The 19,039-nt window shown below is 41.3% G+C and overlaps 1 protein-coding gene across 1 annotated transcript; it reads right to left on the bottom strand.

Annotated features, from left to right (window-relative positions):
* Positions 1–2,413: 2,413 nt before the first annotated feature.
* Positions 2,414–14,344, bottom strand: LOC137265304 (uncharacterized). Its single transcript, XM_067800664.1, has 3 exons — positions 14,149–14,344; positions 5,444–6,399; positions 2,414–4,696 (listed from the first exon to the last, which is right to left on the bottom strand). Exons 2-3 carry the CDS (start codon positions 6,120–6,122, stop codon positions 4,419–4,421), a joined length of 957 nt encoding a protein of 318 aa, XP_067656765.1. The 5' UTR covers positions 6,123–6,399; positions 14,149–14,344; the 3' UTR covers positions 2,414–4,418.
* Positions 14,345–19,039: the final 4,695 nt, after the last annotated feature.

A 19,039-nucleotide genomic window follows, 5' to 3' on the forward strand; every position in this document is an offset into this window, starting at 1 on the left:
TTGGAAGAAGGGCGTTATTAACCCCATTAACGAGCGTCTGAACTAAGATAGTCTGCTGGAAAATAAAATAACCAAATAGCTGTAAGAGCTTGTAGTTTTCAACTTCACATGGTTAGACATCCATTTTTAAGTCTTCTTCAATATATCTCCATTGCAAAATTGAAGCAATCAAAAAACAAACAAACAAACAAACAAAAAAAAAACAAAAAAAACAAAACAAAACAAAGAAAACCCAACAGAAAAAAACCCAAAAAAACCCAACAAAACACGAAAGATATATATATATATAATTATGAGCGGCGAGGTCCATCATTCCTGTCGTGATGTTGCTGAAATATTGCTAAAAGTACCGTAAAACCATACGCAATCATTCTCAGTGTTTTGAAGTTTACCTTCAAACCCGTCATGCATTGCATTTATTGGAAACACAATTTTCTTGCTTTAGGCAAGGATTGTGTAAGCTACTAGTACTGTTCATGTATTTTGGGTTCACTGAGTTTTTCTTGTTCATTTGTTTGAAAACAAGTACAGTGAAAGTAATAAAATTACGTTGTTAACGTTAACATTGTTAACGTTATAAAGATGTTTGTTAGGAAAGTAGTATTGGCGTTCTTGCCACGAAGTGACGTCATATCAGGTCAAGTTCCTCATTCTAAAAATAACTTGGGTTTCACCTCATGACAAGTGGGTGGTGCCTTGTTGTCTTCATACACACCCAAAATAGCGATTGTTGAAAATTCCTGCTATTTATTCCTAACACATCACACCCAATGAGTAACGGTTTTGTAGGTATAACGAAAACAGGTTTCATTTTGGCCAGAAGTAGTGGACATTCGCCCTGTTTTTCATTTTAATTAATGGTCTGCTATTTAGGTTAATATAGCAAGCATTGTTACGTACATATCGTGTGTGAATGTGTTTTTTGTAAATGTATATTGGTGTACTAAATGTGGCTGCAATATTAAATCAGTAATGACATGTCAAATTTCATGCATATGCGTGAAACTCGTGAAGATCCGGGTTAGAACGGGTCTTTACCAACTCATACTTGTCGTAGGAGCGACCAATGGGGCACACAAACACACAGGTAGATATTTTATTATAGTCTCACCTCATTTACAATGATTTATACATATTTATAATAAATCCCATATATCTATACATAAATTGCATGTCACTGTACCCTAACTGTTGTTGATAATCACGTCAATCACTGGTTTGTCTAGTCCAGACTCGATAAGACTGTCGCCACATATCTTGGCTATTGCTTTGTGTCCCGGTAAAGGTTTCATGTCGCCTCATTTGGAGTGAAGATTACGGGAACACAGGGCATATTTTACGTAAGCTTCAAACATTTCGAATTACGACACTCCCACTCTGCTGACTGATGCATGACAAGTATTGCTTGAGGTCAGTATTTGTATTTTGTGTACGTGTATGTGTGTGTGTGTGTGTGTGTGTGTGTGTGTGTGTGTGTGTGTGTGTGTGTGATATAGGCATGTTAGGTTTAGTTGGTAGTTGGTAGTTGGTAGTTGGTAGTGTTTTCCGGAGCGCTTTTCGGTGGATGTATGGTGCAATCACCGGGCATATTTTACGTACGCTTCAAACATTTCGAATTACGACGCTCCCGCTCTGCTGACTGATGCATGACAAATATTGCTTGTGCGAAGTGAGGGTCAGTATTTGTATTGTTTGTGTGTTTGTGTGTTTGTGTGTGTGTGTGTGTGTGTGTGTGTGTGTGTGTGTGTGTGTGTGTGTGTGTGTGTGTGTGGTATAGGCATGTTAGGTTTAGTTGGTAGTGTTTTCCGGAGCGCTTTTCGGTGGATGTATGGTGCACTCAGCAATGAAGAAGGTCTGGGTTAGAATTGGTCTTCAGCAACCCATGCTTGTTGTAACGTACGGGATCGGGTGGTCAGGCTCACTGACTTGGTTGCTACGTGTCACCGTATCCCAGTTGTGTATATGGATGCTCATGATGTTTATCACTGGATTGTCAGAGCATGCACTTTTGGGTGGACATGTGCACTATATAAATATCCTATCTATGTGTAAGCATAAATACGATTCTTGCTGACTCGGCTAAACATGAGATACGTATGACATGTTTTTCAGTCGTACTGAAATCTGTCCCAGCATAAAATGCTGTACTAAATACTGGTAGTGAGATACATGTATTAGTATTGTATTAAATCTTTAGATATACATCGTGGATACTACACGTGTTACTTCCGGTCTGGCAATATTCAGACACACAAACAAAAGACATGTTATCTGCACAATCAATAACAAACACCTGTCGAAATACATTAAGTGTTTATAATTGTAATCCCTCAATCAGCTATCCCATGATACGTATTTGCAAAACCCCGGTAATATCGACAGTTCTGAAAAGTTGTTTACCTAGGGTCAAGGTGTTGCAGTCGAGTATCCTACCCGCTCAGCCAGTCGCCATTTTGATGCGACAAAATACAAATACATCTGTAAATAAACAAATCCCTTCATTGACAAATTGTGATATAGATAATACATGTATGGTAGATGTAAATCGTAAGTAACAGTAACATACGTCGTATTTTGTAAATGAAAAGACAAATTCAAAACGACCGTGCGAATACCCGCAGATAATGATCCCCTAATTGTACTGTTTATCCAGCAACCTATGCGCGTTGTGAGACATGACTATGGGGTCCGAGTTGCTTACTTGGTTGGGTCATGCCGTCCGTTATTGTGTAGATATCGATGCTCATGATGTCATTCACAGGGTTTCCTGACCCAGAAACTAAAGTGACAATGCTGGAACATTGCAGAGAATCGGCTTCACACATCGTGGGCTTGTGTGGAACATTGTAAGTGACATTCTGGCGATCTCGACCTTTGCAAATGAGTCAAACATATCTAAGAGGCCAGAACGAGTAATCGCGAGATCGTTTGAATGTCATTAACAGTATTCGATATGCAACAAATAACGCACAGGCCTGAAGGTAGGGTAGGATCATCTCTCCCCGATGGGGAAACTACTTCTGTTTCACAGGTGTGTCCATGAACGTTATGCCACATAACTCGCTGAGGAAAGTATATTCCAGACTCACCGAGATCAGAAAAACTGAGCTGTAACATATACTAACTCAGGGGTTTCACCTTAGCTGTAAGTGTCTACAGGCATGCTTGCTGTCTGTCCTGCACTGATACCTTACGATGCAAAATAACTTTGACCAATTTACCATGTGAGGTTGGAATGACACAGCTGACGGCAGGGTTTCATCTGACTGACATTTTGGAAGCCGATGAGTAATATTAACTTTCGAAAATATGATACTTTGTTGATGACAGCTTCTTAATTATGTTATGCTGTGACGTTTCGCTATAGATTCCCACACCGTTGCCTGGTGCGAGATCGCAAGAATTCTAATGCCCGAAAATGGTGTAAAAATCTACACCGAAACGTCGCGAAAGAATAAATCAACGAAGTTGTCATCTTTTCTTAGGGATTATCGGATTCCCGTTATTCACCGGATTATGCGAAAAGGCTATATATACTATTCGTATGCGTCAATATTGTCCTCACTCAGATAGTAAAATACGTTCGAAACATGCTTGGCCCCTTGGTCGTGGTTAGCGCTTCCGATGGCAGTACTGCAACTTGTTCTTGTAAAGTTGAACTGAAAGATGTCACTGGCATGAAAAGATCTATTTGGACACTTCCACAATACAGCGTTTAACACGGATCAGGAGGCTGAATTAGTCTCTAGAACTTCAGATTGTGACGCCAAGGGTTCCGTCAATTGTGTCTGACTCCGTGTTTGTTAACGTTAGTGCAAATGACACATATACAACAGTTCGGCACTTTTACAGTGCGTGGTAATAAAAAAGTTCACCATTCGTATGGTATGGGCAAAAGTCTGAGTAGCAGCGACTGAAGAGCTTCGTATACATGTCTCTGAGAGAAACAATACCATTGTCAATAAAGAAAACGTATATGTCCCACAGTTCGGCACATGACTGTAACGTGCAGTGACTGAAACGGTTCACCGTCGTTTGTTGAAAGTAGCAAGAAATACATGCCGGAGAAGTCCCACATTTGTCGTATAATGAATTCCGTGAAATTGGCACCATTGATTATCTCCTGTATCAAATCTTTATTCCGGTAGGACAAGTATGCCTGATCATTTCATCACCAAGTCTTTTGATTTCGATTTGATTCCAACAGCACTAACGTTGAAAATAGTGAGTGAAAGGCTACCCTAAGAAACTCTAGGACGAATTTTCCAGGTCAGCAGTAATTAATGGAAATGGTAGACAGAGCTGAAAACAAACTTGATGGTGGCGAACCGATCCTGGATACATATCGTAATCGAATGGAGATTTAATACATTAGACAATTAAGAAAGAAACATTTCCTGGTAAGCATTTGAAGCCAGTCAAGTATGGTATATCTGGGACAAAGTGGTGCACTTGGTATTATGAATACTGAGAAAGTTCATAAACTGTGCAATGCTGATTGGATAGAACAGAATCAAGATGGGTATAGTCGGAGCAATATCACTGTAGTCATGGTGACGGAACCAGTTGTTAAGCAACCAGATTGGTCTGAGAACACAAAGTATGAGGATTAATAATAATATCCAAGTCCGACTATGAAATATTCTCAAAGTACGTTGGCAGGTTGTACATTCGTTTTGCCCTTTGAGCAGCGCACCTGAAAGAATACAATGACAACATTAATAATAAGTAATGGCCGTTCACTCAGGGACTAAATCGTTTCTTTCGATTGAGCGACAGAGCGGTAGATTCGTGGTTAAGGCATGGTTAACGATTGGCTGGCTTTCGAATGAGATACGATGACAATCTAGTGATCAACAACATGAGCATTGATCTGCGCAAATGGGAACCGATTACATGTGTCAACCAAGTCAGCCAGCCTGACCATCCGATATCGTTAGTCGCCTCTTACATCAAGCATAGGATACTGAAGGCCAATTCCAACCTGGTTGTTGACGGGTTGATATCATAGGCAGAGCCCGTTCTGAGAAGGGTACACCACGGAGGCCGCTGTACAGAGTAACCTAAGCTCTTGATCTCTGGGTCACTCCAAAACCGGATTTCGAATGACTAGACTCAAAGTCCCCCTTTAATTAGGAAAATGTAGTGGTTCTTTGAGGCTACAAAGGGGAATGGATTGCGCAGTGAGTTGGTCCACTGCGTATCACACGTAAACCAACATTCATCAGTAACTTCACTGTCTGGCCCAAGTAAGGGCGGTGGGTTAGAATAGTGGTTTATGCGTTCGCTCGTCACGCAAAGGACCGGGGCTCGATACCTAACATGGGTATATTGTGTGAAGCTCCTTTCTGGTGTCCCTCGCCGTGCTATTGCTGAAATATTGCTAAAAGCGGCACACAAAAAAATTCGCTCTGAATCTACTTTCAACTCTGGAGAGCCTTACCAGGAATGTATGGGCTGCTAAATGGGCGTATGATGCCTCCGACGAGGATGACAAGCGATGGCGGCATATACACCAATGCGTTGAGTACCACCAAGGTAGTGGAGTCTTGTCTACCTGAGAACACCGGCATGTAGATATGGACGTCCAATGGCAAGCTGATGGCGTAACGGGAAACACACTTAAATCCGTCAGCATAGGGGTTCTGTAATACCGTCTGGACCCCAACGGCAAAGACAGCCCACGATACAACAGCCAGGCAGTTCCAGCTTAAAACGATGTCAGTAACAGTACATTCCTTCACGTGATTAGTGTTCATATTATTCAACACAACACTTGTCATCAAGAAGACAAGAACAGCTATGTCACATTTTACATAGCATGAGCAAATATTGTCACTAGGGATACCAGTCAGAATCAGTACCATCGCCGAAACGCCAAAGATGAAGGACAGAAGAGAACCGGAGGTCACGGCCATGAGGATATAACTGCAACCGGAAGCTCGCTTAGATCGCTGCTGCTCAGCTATATGAAACATAGCCGGAAGTAGCAGGAATGATCCGATAACAATGTAGTGCGTGAACATAGCAGCATTCACTGTTACTGTGTTGACCTGAATGGCAGTTCTCATCGTTATCTTCCCTTCATCCCAGTTCCTTTCAGGGGGAAAGACGATGTTCATTAGGAGGAGAATTAGAAACCCTGAATTTGACCTTGTATTTCGATGTGTTCAGTTTTGTTGTTTGTTTCCTTACATTCACAACTTACAATCACTTACAAAGCTCTTGGTCGACGAGTTTCTGTCTTTATAAATGAGACTGGGTCTTCACGATGGTGACAGTCTTGAGTTGTCCGAGACTTTCTATTTGACAATGATGACTATATCTTCAGTTCTCTTTTGTGTTGGTTTGAGTTTGATGCTACGTCTTCTGTCGTCTCTTGACCTCCGATGCGTGCACCTGAAAAACGAAAGTGTTACAATGTTGACAGACTTGTTTCTAATGCAATACCAATATCAGATGAACTGTCTTGTCGTTTGAACCTTTACCCTTGAACATCCGGGATAGAATTGATCTTCAGCAACCGATGGTTGACGTAAGAGGCGACTAATGGGATCGGGTTGTCAGGGTTGACTCATGTCAGCGTATCCCAGTTGGGTAGATCGATGCTCATGCTGTCGATCACTGGATTGTCTGTTCCAGACTGCTAATTTACAGACTGCCGCCATATAGCTGGAATACCGCTGAGTATCGCGTGGAACTAAACTCATTCGTTTCACGCTACACGATATCAGCTATGTGAATCGAGTCTGCAGTATCCAGTCATAATCGAGTCTGCAGTATCCAGTCGTAATCGAGTCTGCAGTATCCAGTCGTAATCGAGTCTGCAGTATCCAGTCATAATCGAGTCTGCAGTATCCAGTCATAATCGAGTCTGCAGTACCCAGTCGTAATCGAGTCCGGAGTATCCGGTCATGAGCATCGCCATGAGCATCGTCATGAGCATCGTCATGAGCATCTATCTACGTAGTTGTTCTAAGACAGTCATCGACCAAGTCAAGCAGTCTGATAGCGTCAGTGGCCCTAGAGAGAGGCATGTATTGCTGAAGCCTAATTCTAAAATGGTCGGTAACAGGACTGTATTAACGCATTCACTCACTAAACGTACCGCACAAGGGTACATTATAATCATGATGATTTCTTTTACTTTTTCGGGTTTGAATTGGTCTTCAACAACCAATGTGGGATACGAAGAGACTAGTGGGATCGGGCGGTCAGGCTCTCATGTTGTCGATCACTGGATTGTCAGGTCAAGGCTCGAGTATTAACAGATAGTATTAACTTGAATAAACACAAACATATTGATAAAATCATTACAACACAATCAAACCTACAATCAAACCCAAACAAATAATGATTTTCAGAGGTGAATACAGCTAAATAGACAATCTGTGACTGAGCATTTGATTACTTTTTCAAAAGTTCACAATCAAGGTAAAAATTATTCCATGAAATATTGCGATGTGTTATTACTCAGTCAAGTGCTCGCTGGTGTATACAGACCATCTGTAAGGCAGGTTAGAAGCAACATTGACTGAAATGGGATCCAGTACCCGAGTAGGCCTTGGATAATAGTTATAAACAATCTCAGACGTACAAATTACTCCTACGTGTAGAGAATTTTCTGTTAGACATAGGGTAACAGAAACAAGCAGTGTTCATGGATATCGCAGAATGAGGGTGAGGGTGGTCTCAAGGTGTTATTTGAGACAGACCTTTTACCAATAAGATGTCCTCTTCTCGAGGACCTTGGCTATCCATGCAAACGCTGGGTATTTATGTCACAATTGCAGTCTCAAACTGGGCGCCATTTAATTTACATTACTACTATGATGTATTCTTGGTTTTGCTTACCTTGTGTGTAATGTTAGCTCATCGCATTAGTGCGCAAGGGTCACTGCAGTCGGGAGAACCCTGCCCTTGGTACTGAGCCAGAATGTGTATTACGCCACGACTTTGGGTGTGTACCCGCATATTGTAATCATGTCTTGTTAATGTGTCGATCATAATTAAATAATTGTGGACACATATCATTATGACGGAACTGCATTACTGCCGTTTTTCCCACCAAGTTTTGACAGAAATGTTCGGCAGTGCTCGCTTGTGGAGCAGATAAAAATGGACACTGTCTGTTTTGACGGTTAGAGTGATTTCCCTTAATTTGAGTTTCTGCAAAAATCACACGGGAGTTTCCTTGAAATAGGATTCTTATCAACTGGACATGAGCCGTACTTGAAATCCGTTCTTCTATGAAGATATAAGACAGAACTGAATTTTTTGTAGACAAGGGTTCTGGGCATATTAATTTTATATTTTAGAATAATATTGACGACATGATCTAAATATTGTAGCACGGAAATTACCCTAGTTCGGAATAACTTTCATTAATTTTATCTTTACATCACTTTGTTCCATATTCCAGCAATGTTGCAGTTGCAGACACCGAAAATGGGCTTCATACATTGCACCCATGTGGGGAACCAAAAAACTAGCCAACCGCCCCTTGAGGTCAGAGTAAGGTCGTGGGGTAGCTCAGTGGTCCGCTCGTCACGCCGATGAATCAGGGTCGATGTGTAAAACCAGGGAGCCTATGTGTTGTAGAGTATCCCTGGTAAAACCAACACCAGGTTCGATGTATCTCTCCGGGGAGTGGTTGGTGAGATGGTGGCGAGTTGTAGTTTAACGCAGCACACAGCAACTCACTTACTCACCAGAGTAATACTTTCATGTGGATGCTGTATATTAGCTACTGCATGGTTCGTTAGCTTGAGGCTCGTGACACTCTAGTCGGAGATGTAGATTTCTCTATAACAATGTGGTTATGCTACAGAAACACAAATCCAATATGTACTGTGCACCAGAACCATATAAACAAATGTGTGTACTGATCCAACATGTTTCCATACGAACAAGCATACTGAACAGCATACACAGCATAAACTTGGAGAGTTTTAATTATTGGTCGAAACAGATTTTTTCAATATACTGCTAACCGGTGTTTATTTACATCCACGGATTTGTATCTCGAAAGAACAGCTGCTTCATTGCAGTATATCTTCAACAACACCAACCATAGCCACAGTCAGCTGTTCTCAGTCTCCACATTGATTAGTATTACTAACACGCGTCCGTGCATACTTCAAGTGAAAGTATTATACAGCAATGACAATTACGCCGATATGACTATTATTGATAAACGCTCCGAAGGTCGTATAGAAGATATGGGAATAGGCACAGTTGCTGAGTTTATCATTCTTGTTGTTGATAATTTTGAACGTATCTCTAGTGGTTTTTTTTATTAATAGTCACGATGTATACGGTACCATTTGTACCACCTTTCCAATGTTTGGGTTCGAATTTCGGTTGCTCCTGATTATATTTTTGGGTTTGTTTGCACCACTTGTTGCGGGTTTGGTGGACCTGGCTTTCTTGCCACGGTTGGCAGATACGGGGACAGCCTAATGACCAATGCGTTCGATCGTCACGCGGTTGACCCGGGTTCGATTCCCCCACATGGGTCCAATGTGTGAAGCCTACTTCTGGTGTCCTTTGTCGTGATATTGCAAAATGTTTCGTAAGATCATACCCACACACCTTAGCTGACACTCTAGACATAATATTGCTCAAATTCAACACTCCACTCACTGTTAGTTTAAAACGTGCCATTATCATGCTGCTATAAGTATTTTAACATAAACAATAATGTAACAACTCGAAAGCCTATTTGATCACAACTGATTACATTTTTGTCTGAGAAATCATTTTTATGCAGGTCGGATTTTGTGACCCCTACCATGGATGTATGCAAGTGAAAATGGCATCGCTTGAATGGCTCATTCATATACTCATAGCATGGTACAGTGGAAGCTGTCCAAACCGGCACTCACTGGGAGTGATACAATAATCTAATGTAGACAATGTGCCGGATTGTAGAGCTGATGACAAATTACAAGCGACGGTTGGGACAGTGATGATTTTATGCCAGTGTTGACAGCTTGCCAGATTGAACAGATGCCGGTTTTGACAGCTTCCACTGCATCTGCTTTCTTATGGCAGCCGTCCTCTCGTCACGCCGAAAACCTGGGGACATGGGCACATTTTCGGTATTCCCCGCATTGATATTGATGGAATATTTCTAAAAGCGGCGTAAAACAATACATACTCACTTATCTGGCAGCAGGGTCGATTTGGCGGGAGGTAATTTTCTGTTCAGTTCATTTACTTACGTTCGGGGAAGAGGGAGGAGAGAAGGAACTGGTAGTGAGATGGTGAGGTGGCGTGGTGGTGAGGTTGTGGTGAGATGGAGTGGCGTAGGTGATGTTGTGTTGGTGGTGTGGCGTAGGTGAGGTGGCGGTGAAGTATAGCTTATGTTAGGTGATGGTGAAGTGTAGGTGGTGTGAAGTTGCGCAGGTGATGATGTGGTGGTGTGGCGTAGGTTAGGTGGCGGTGGTGACGTGGCTTGTTGGTGACAGTGAAATGTAGGTGGTGTGGTGTGGTGTGGTGTGGTGTGGTGTGGTGTGGTGTGGTGTGGTGTGGTGTGGTGTGGTGTGGTGTGGTGTGGTGTGGTGTGGTGTGGTGTAGGTGAGGTGAGGTGCTGTAGCGGCGTATGTTGGTTGGTGTGCGTGTGGTATGGTGTAATGTGGTGTTTGGAGGGGAGGGCGATAAACAGGCTTGGCACTATGTCGGTTTGAGCGATAATGATGATGATATGGGTGAGCGGATGGCTACGTGGAGTGGTGGTACAGTATTCCCAGCAGCTACTGTGAAATTTGCTTTGGCAAATATCTAGAAGATGTATAGTAACTATAAAGGTTTTACTTAAATATATATGTTGAGATTTCTGTTATCAGTGTGAGAAAATAAAGATTTTCAGACTTCTGGGAACACAGAAGGTGTGGTAGAGAGGTCGGTGGACCATTGCTGGTAGTTGGATGTGGTTTGTTTGGTGCGGGTGGATGAGGGAGATGGTTGTGTGGTGGTGAGTGTGGGTTGGGCAATGGTGGTGAAAAAACAGCGCCTTGAGCAAGCAATAGTTGCATGGATATGTGAGCTATGTAAATATCCTCATGCTCTTCCCACAGAGGTTACTTGTCATATCTTCCTACGACATCAGTTCTGATACGGCCATATTTCGCGGTTCTCATAAAATCCTATAGCGGCAAAAGATGGCAGCAGATTTATCTCCCTTTTCTCTGTCCAATCAGACATCGACTTAGATTCAACTTGACAAATGCAAGCAATGTGGAGAAACAAAAATGACATGACTGAGTTCTGTCTAGAAGAAACATTTCAGTATCGCGCTCGGGAAGAGGTTCTAGTTTTTACGATGTATCCGGAAATTACCGAGATCTTTCGAACGATCACTTTTGAAACAAGGTCGCTGATTGCACTACTAAATCTGATTGCCTCCACTCACGAGTCTGGAACACTCGCACCAAGAAAGGGCCGTATTAGAACAGGGGTTACGTAGGAAGATGTGACAAGTAACCACTGTGGGAAGAGAATGAAATATCCTATGATAAATAATAATAATAATATTATTAATATATAGAAAGAAAATTGTATTGTGTTTTATGGAGTTTTGTGGAAACCATTGATGGTGGTAGTACTGTAATGGAGTAATACAGATGAAATAGGATTGGTCAGAAGGGCATGATTGTGATGCTGACGATCTGAATCCGGCCTTGATCATGCAGACACAACAGTCAACACATTAAAACAGGTGAAGCAAAAGATCGGATATCAAATCTCATATTCTGCCCTAAAGGGACAAGCTGTATATTAAACTCTCATCTGGCCACTAATTGTCAGTCTCGTCGTGCACGAACGCATCCGATACAGAAGATATTATATTTCAGTGTAACATGCTGTACGATACAATCACTAATAAAAGTACATATAATATATTGCACATGTAGTAAAAGTGAACACCCGGCCGCCAAGGCCCACGAGACACTGACTATTGTCATTATAATACACATTATTTGATTAAAATAATATAAAAAGATGGCTAAACAGGCTGATACACAGTGTTTCGGAACAAATATATCATCAATGCACGACCCAGAGAGTAGCGTGGTTTATGTTTTATGGCCAAGAGAAGAGTTTTGCACCACACAATTGAGTGCTTGTTGATTATGGTAACTGTTTACGGGTCTCCGTGATGTAACTCACATTTCTATATGTACATAAACTCACGAAACATAACAACAAACCATTAAGCACCGAATTTCGAAAATAACAGTTACTATAGTCTGTTAGTGCCACAGGGTTGACTGTGCACATTTATCAATACAAGCGTTATTATGATGTCAATATTAATCGAACGTTGATAGTACACATACCTCATGGCCTTGCAAGCAGGGTTGTGCATAGGTGTGGTGGAGACTGAATATATGGTCACATGTCCTAACGAACAGACAGACACACATAGGTTATCAGGGCATCGCCACCTGTTCGGATTATCGACCCAATGAAGTGGGGACAGAGGAAGCTGGGGTAGGATGGGAGGTGGGGGGTGATGGAAGAAGGCGGGAGAACTGATGAGGCGGCACATTCTCACTGGGGGCTAACATTTTATGAGTTCAGTCAAGCCCTGGATAGACTTTAGCTGGATGGTTTATCGATAAATCGTGTAGATTATATATCGGGCATTTCCGTCTGTTTCCGGTCCCTTCATCAAAGCATCATATCTTTGTAATACATAATTTGGAAATTAACATTTCGGAATTGTTATTGAATACATGTATCTACAAGGGAAGTACAGCTGTGCCATTGCGTGTCGGAGTTTTAAAAGTATGGATTTTATTGTTCCTCTATGACGTAATAAAGCTTATTCAAATCACCATTTTCCCGGCTGCTGTGTTTATCAGACGTAACGAGGAGGGGGAAGGAACTCTTGGTCATTTCCGCAGCCACTTGTCACTATACATGTACGTGTGGAATTTACAGACGTTTTCTGTCTTGACAGTTTTTATTCTGACAAATAATGGTTATGAAAATTGGTATAATGTTTTGTACCTTATTTGCTTCTTAGTGCACCACAAAATGTGTTGAGTTCCTTCTTCGCAGCGTTACTGCCACCACTGTTATCCTGCTGATTCTACTGCTACTGCTACAACAACATTTACTCCTACTAATATTGTTTAATATAATAATAATAGTGTGGGTATTTATGTAGCGCTACATCCACGTACTAATACCCGCTATACTATAGGAGAAAAAAACTCCAAAACTAATGATAGATACTCTTAGTTTCTCTAACTTGAATACAACTTAGTGTAACATGCTTTTCCTCGACATCTACCTCTGCCACTACTACTACTGCTGGTGGTGGTGGTATTAATGTTACTCCTGTTACTTTCTGATGATACAGTTACTTGCATTAATACTACTTCTGCCTCTTCTACTTCTACTACTAGTACGACTGCTAGAACTATTTCTACAACTGTTTCTTTTTACGTAGAGCAGGGACACACATTTATCTTACTTCACACACAAATGTCGTTTTCTGACTGAATAAGTGTTCTTCCGTTATTTTCAATGTACCCCGCTGCCAGTGGCAACTCCTTCTGTACTTTGTGGTAGTACTCCTTTATCTCGAATAACATTGAATCACACATGATGCACGGAAAGTACCGATATTTTGCGAATGCAAATCGATGGAAGGGAGGTAACTCTTAATATGTGTTTTTGTACCGTCTGCAAAATTTAGCCATGGCTACGAAAAGATTTGCCTTACATTCCAATAATTAAATTTTGACAAAACGTTCAAATGTAGTCACTGTGAGTATTAGGAAGGGGAATTTACCCCGCTACACTTTATAAAGACAATACCTGCAGGAAAAACAGCAAGATGCAAGATTCGTATCGTTTGATTGAGACAGGTTGTCTCAAGTGTACGATCCGATACCCATGCTTCAAACAGTCAAACTAAGCATTGTTGTGTTCGGTAAGATTAATGTGTTTTTCACAGGTCCCTCGATTTTTGTTTATGTTCCTTGAGCCCGACTCACGCCCCCCTCATGGCCAGTGCACAACTTACAAAAACGTGAGCTGACCACTACCAACACATTCCCATATCACACTGTTCACGCCAACCACACAGCCTATAACACGTGGATACGCATTAGCATTTGACACACTCACCTGTTGTACTGACCGCCGACAGGTGAGCTACCTGGAGATTGATTGGGGAGATGGGTGTTATAACTGACCGGTGTTATATCTGATCGGTCAAGGGACGTGTTGACCAGGCTATCATTCTATATGCACACCTCGTCCTTTACTGTCCGTAGTGAAAGAGCGCAGCTTGGGGCTAAAACCGTCAACTAATCTCCAATATAAGGCATATGATACGCAGTTGGTGTCGACACAGCCGCCAGGTGGCGGGAACGGATATCGTATATATTGATCGTGTCAGTTACTTCAAATTAATGAGTTATTGTCATCACGTCGATACTACATATGAAAACACAACATCGATATGTAAATGTATGTATTTTAAACTTCAGTTATACTTATATCTGAGATTAAATACTGAAAGATTCTGAGGATTTTACGAGGAGATTTTCAAGAAACTAAGAATCGTAAGACAACGTAAAAGCAGAGAGAGAGAGAGAGCGAGAGCGAGGGGTATACACAGAGAGAGAGAGAGAGAGAAAGAGAGAGAGAGAAAGAGAGAGAGAGAGAGGTAGAGGTAGACACACACACACACACACACACACACACACACACACACACACACACACACAAGACCAGACACATGGGCACATGCTACAATGTGGACCAGTTGTTACTTTCCAAGAATTCGATCATCTGGTTTCACGGGGTTATGCAACAACTAATCCGACACTCGGTACTGTTTAAAAAAATGTGCTTCACGGGCATAGCTTACAAATGTTAGAGATGTTCACAAAATACTTTACCTTTTATCTTACACCGTACGTCAGAGATCCTTCCTTCCGTGTGCCTTCATGACTCCTATTGAATTACCAGATGTCCCAGTGAGTATGTGCCTGTACACGGAACCCCTGATGTGACTGTTATTAGATACACACACCAGAAGGATACAGCGGGGACGTATTGACGTGCCGTTCAGGCGTCAGCTGTGGCATACAGGCGTGAACGATAGATCTACACATACTGTATACAGACTTAGGTTTCATTCTTAACACTGCATCGGTGCATCTGCACACAGAGGGTAACAGGTTCGATTATTGTAAACACTGTAAAGGCACATCTAGGTGACAGGTCACACAGGTGACAGGTTTGATCATCGTGGACGACCTTGACACCGAATCGGCGCATCGAAATACAGGTGACCGGTTTGATCATTGTGAACTGGCACTGAAATCGGCGGGTCAATACATGAAGGCGGCAGTGTAATTGTAAAACAGTTGTAAAACAACTGTGACACCGAACCAGCGCATCTAAACACATAGGTGACAGATTTGATCATCGTGAATGACTCAAACGACACATCTACACATGAAGGCGACATGTTTGATCATCATGACAGGTTTGATCATTGTGGACGACCGTGACACTGTATTGTCGCAGCCACAAGTCGGCGCGTCTACACAGGGAGGCGACAGATCACTGTGACAGGTTTGATCATTGTGAACAATTGTGACATCGAATCGGCGCATTCAAACACACAGGCGGCAGATTTGATGTGCCACCGCGATATTAAATAGACGTATCTGCATGTTTCAAAAGTGCATATGGATTCTATAATACCGAGACCACCATCCGACCATTCTAACATGATGAATTCAAAGAAGAGAACGTAAAATAACAAACGCGAAAGAAAACGATAATGTCGGTACGCAGTTGTTTACTATTTATTTGGTCACACTATACTTCAAACTATGAGAAATGTCAATGTGCCCCTTGAACAACATGTGCATACATAAAATCACATTGACAATACAAGTGAAAATCGTATGCTTGGAACACATTTATCAAAACAAAAGCAGGTGCAGGTATAGAATTCCAGCCGATTTGAGCATCATTTAAAGATTGACATTTCTCAAAACATACAAGGTACATAACTGACACATACATATGGTGTACACACTATACATGGACATCGTTCATATAAAACATGGCACTTAGATCCGTATATTTACAGTGATACTTATGTACAAGCATTTATTGCTTCGTCGTGAACATTTATTTACCCTTTTCCCGGGTATCATAATTTGTATAGCTGAGAAGAAAATTAATTAACCAGAGTTTTAAACTGACTCTCATTTTACAGCAGTTATGCATCTTTGGGGTAGGAAGGGGAGGGGATGTATCAATTTCCATTTGATTTGACTATTAAGTTTGATAGGTAATCCATGAAGAGTAATGTACGTAATAGGTAGATCTGTCTTGGCATAGAAACACTACACATCCAATCCGCCACAAAATACGAAATATGGAGGAACGAAGCGGCGGAGCTATCCGTGACCGTCTACGAGTTACGAATGTACAGTTTCCCCAAAAGCATGCATTGTGCGAGAATCAAGACGTTTGAAACACTTCGTCTGCGAAACGACCCATGTGTTTGCGACGCAGACACAGACAGTGCGCATTCGTAACTACTCGTGTCATTTCGGCAAGTCGAATGGTCACGGAAAGAGGCGAGTACGATTACTGATGGAGTAAATCCGAAAATGTACAATCAAAGGGAATAAACACGAAATATGCATCTCATATCCATGAGTTATTTCACCTTTTCAGACAGTGCCACAATTCACTAATATTCACACGAAAACGACGATTGGGGTGCCATGAGCGTTGGTCGACGCTGAAAGTCAACTCGACGATAAATGATGATAAAATGTGCTGGCCCCCCAAAAGATGACCGGATAAACGAAACTCAATCAGAATGTCGTGAAATGTTCGTCGAGGTACCACTTAACCGTTGTCTCAGGTTGGTCGACGCTGAACGTCACCTCGACGATAAATGATGATTTAATGTGCTGGCCCTCCAAAAGATGACCGGATAAACGAAACTCAATCAGAATGTCGTGAAATGTTCGTCGAGATACCACTTAACCGAAACTGATAATATGAACCGATGGTATTTGGTACTATTCAGCGAAACATTCAGCTTTAGCTCAATGGATACCAACAGTCTAATATCATTTGACCGAAACAGGTATGCTAAATGATAATACGATCTGATGGTATATGGTGGTTATGGAGATTGTTGTTAACTGATAATACGTCCTGGTGGTATGGGGTGACAGCCCAAAATTCTGCGAAATATCAGTTATCCGAAAATGGTGTTAACCGATAATATGATGGTATGGGGTGTTAGCAAAATGTCAGTTATCCGAAATGGTAATGTATGACCTGATAGTGTGGGTGTTAGCGAAACATTCTGTGAAATATTAGTTAACCCAAATTGATGTGGACTGGTGATATGCTGTGCTGGAGCATGGCATTAACGAAACATCAGTTACTCGAAACTGATGTTAACTGATATTATGACCTGATGGTATGGAATGTCAGCCGAAAACTCTGTGCCAAACATCAGTTATCCGAAAGTGATGTTAACTGATGGTATGATATGTTTTGGAGTGACGGTGAATAATTTACGAAACAGTGTTAACTGAATATATATCAACAGGGAAATGTCACTTGACACATACGGCGTCAACGAAATGTCAGTTATCTGAAAATGATGGTATGGGGTGTAAGTGAAATCTTCAGCGAAATATCAGTTAACCGAAACCGATGTTAACTGATAATACGTCCTGGTGGTATGGGGTGTTAGCCGAAAACACTGCGAAACATCAGGTATCTGAAAATGATGTTCTAATACTATGATTTAATGGTATTGGGTTTCAGCGAAATATCAGTTATCCGAAAGGGGTAATATATCACATGATGGTGTGGGTGTTAGCGAAACATTCTGCGAAATATTAGTTAACCCAAATTGATGTTAACTGATTATATATGATGTGGTGGTACGTGACATTAACGAAATATCAGTTACTCGAAACTGGTGTTAACTGATATTATGACCTGATGGTATGGGATGTCAGCCGAAAACTCTGTGTCAAACATCAGTTATCCGAAAGTGATGTTAACTGATAGTCTGACATGATGTTTTTGAGTGACAGTGAATAATCTACGAAACAGTGTTAACTGAATATATATCAACAGGGAAATGTCACTTGACACATACGGCGTCGACGAAATATTAGTTATCTGAAAATGATGGTATGGGGTGTAAGTGAAATCTTCAGCGAAATATCAGTTAACCGAAACTGATGTTAACTGATAATACGTCAGCTGAAAATTCTGAAAAACATTAGGTATCCGAAACTGATGTTAACTAATAATATGACAGTGTATGGTGTCAGCGAATTATCAGTTACTGATATTGATATTGCAGTATTACCGAAATAGCAATCGAAATGTCGAATACTAACAGTTACTCGAACCTAAGTTAACTGACAATATGATAGTAAGACGTGTCAATGAAATATTCTGCGAAATATCAGTTACTCGAAACTCGTGTTAACTGAAATATGATCTGATGGTAATATTGTGCGAAATGTTAGTTACACGACCTTATATCAACTGATAATATATCTGATGGTATTAGATATATGCGAAATATTAGTAATTCGAAACGGATGTTAACTGACAATATGATCTAAATGGACGGCGTGTCAGCAAAATATTCTGCGAAATATCAGTTACTTGAAATTGATGTTAATTAATAATACGGTCTGATGGAATGGGTGATCAGTTAACTGTAAGTAGTCGATGCACAGACACACGAAACGCAACATACGAATATCGGACATCGAAACATCAGATCAGAATGACGCGTGATGGAAGAAACATCAACCCACTCTTCCATCAAAACTACGTTTGACAGTGTTGGGGGCGCGTGTTTAGTCCTTGACACACTGGATACCCCATTGAATCTATTTATCTTTACTCGCCACCGAAATGACGCCACCGAAAAGAGCTTCACGAGACCAACTTTCACAAGCAGAAATAATCCGTTGTTGAAGTTCCGTTACAG

The sequence above is a fragment of the Haliotis asinina genome, chromosome 15 (assembly GCF_037392515.1).
Source record: "Haliotis asinina isolate JCU_RB_2024 chromosome 15, JCU_Hal_asi_v2, whole genome shotgun sequence".
In the NCBI taxonomy this organism is placed as follows: domain Eukaryota; kingdom Metazoa; phylum Mollusca; class Gastropoda; order Lepetellida; family Haliotidae; genus Haliotis; species Haliotis asinina.

Excerpts from the sequence above, each read along its gene's own strand:
- LOC137265304 (XM_067800664.1), bottom strand. The coding sequence starts at position 6,122 with ATGAACATCGTCTTTCCCCCTGAAAGGAACTGGGATGAAGGGAAGATA. Across the intron at positions 4,697-5,443 it reads TAGCAGCCCATACATTCCTG|GTGCGCTGCTCAAAGGGCAA; the intron begins GTAAGGCTCTCC and ends GTATTCTTTCAG.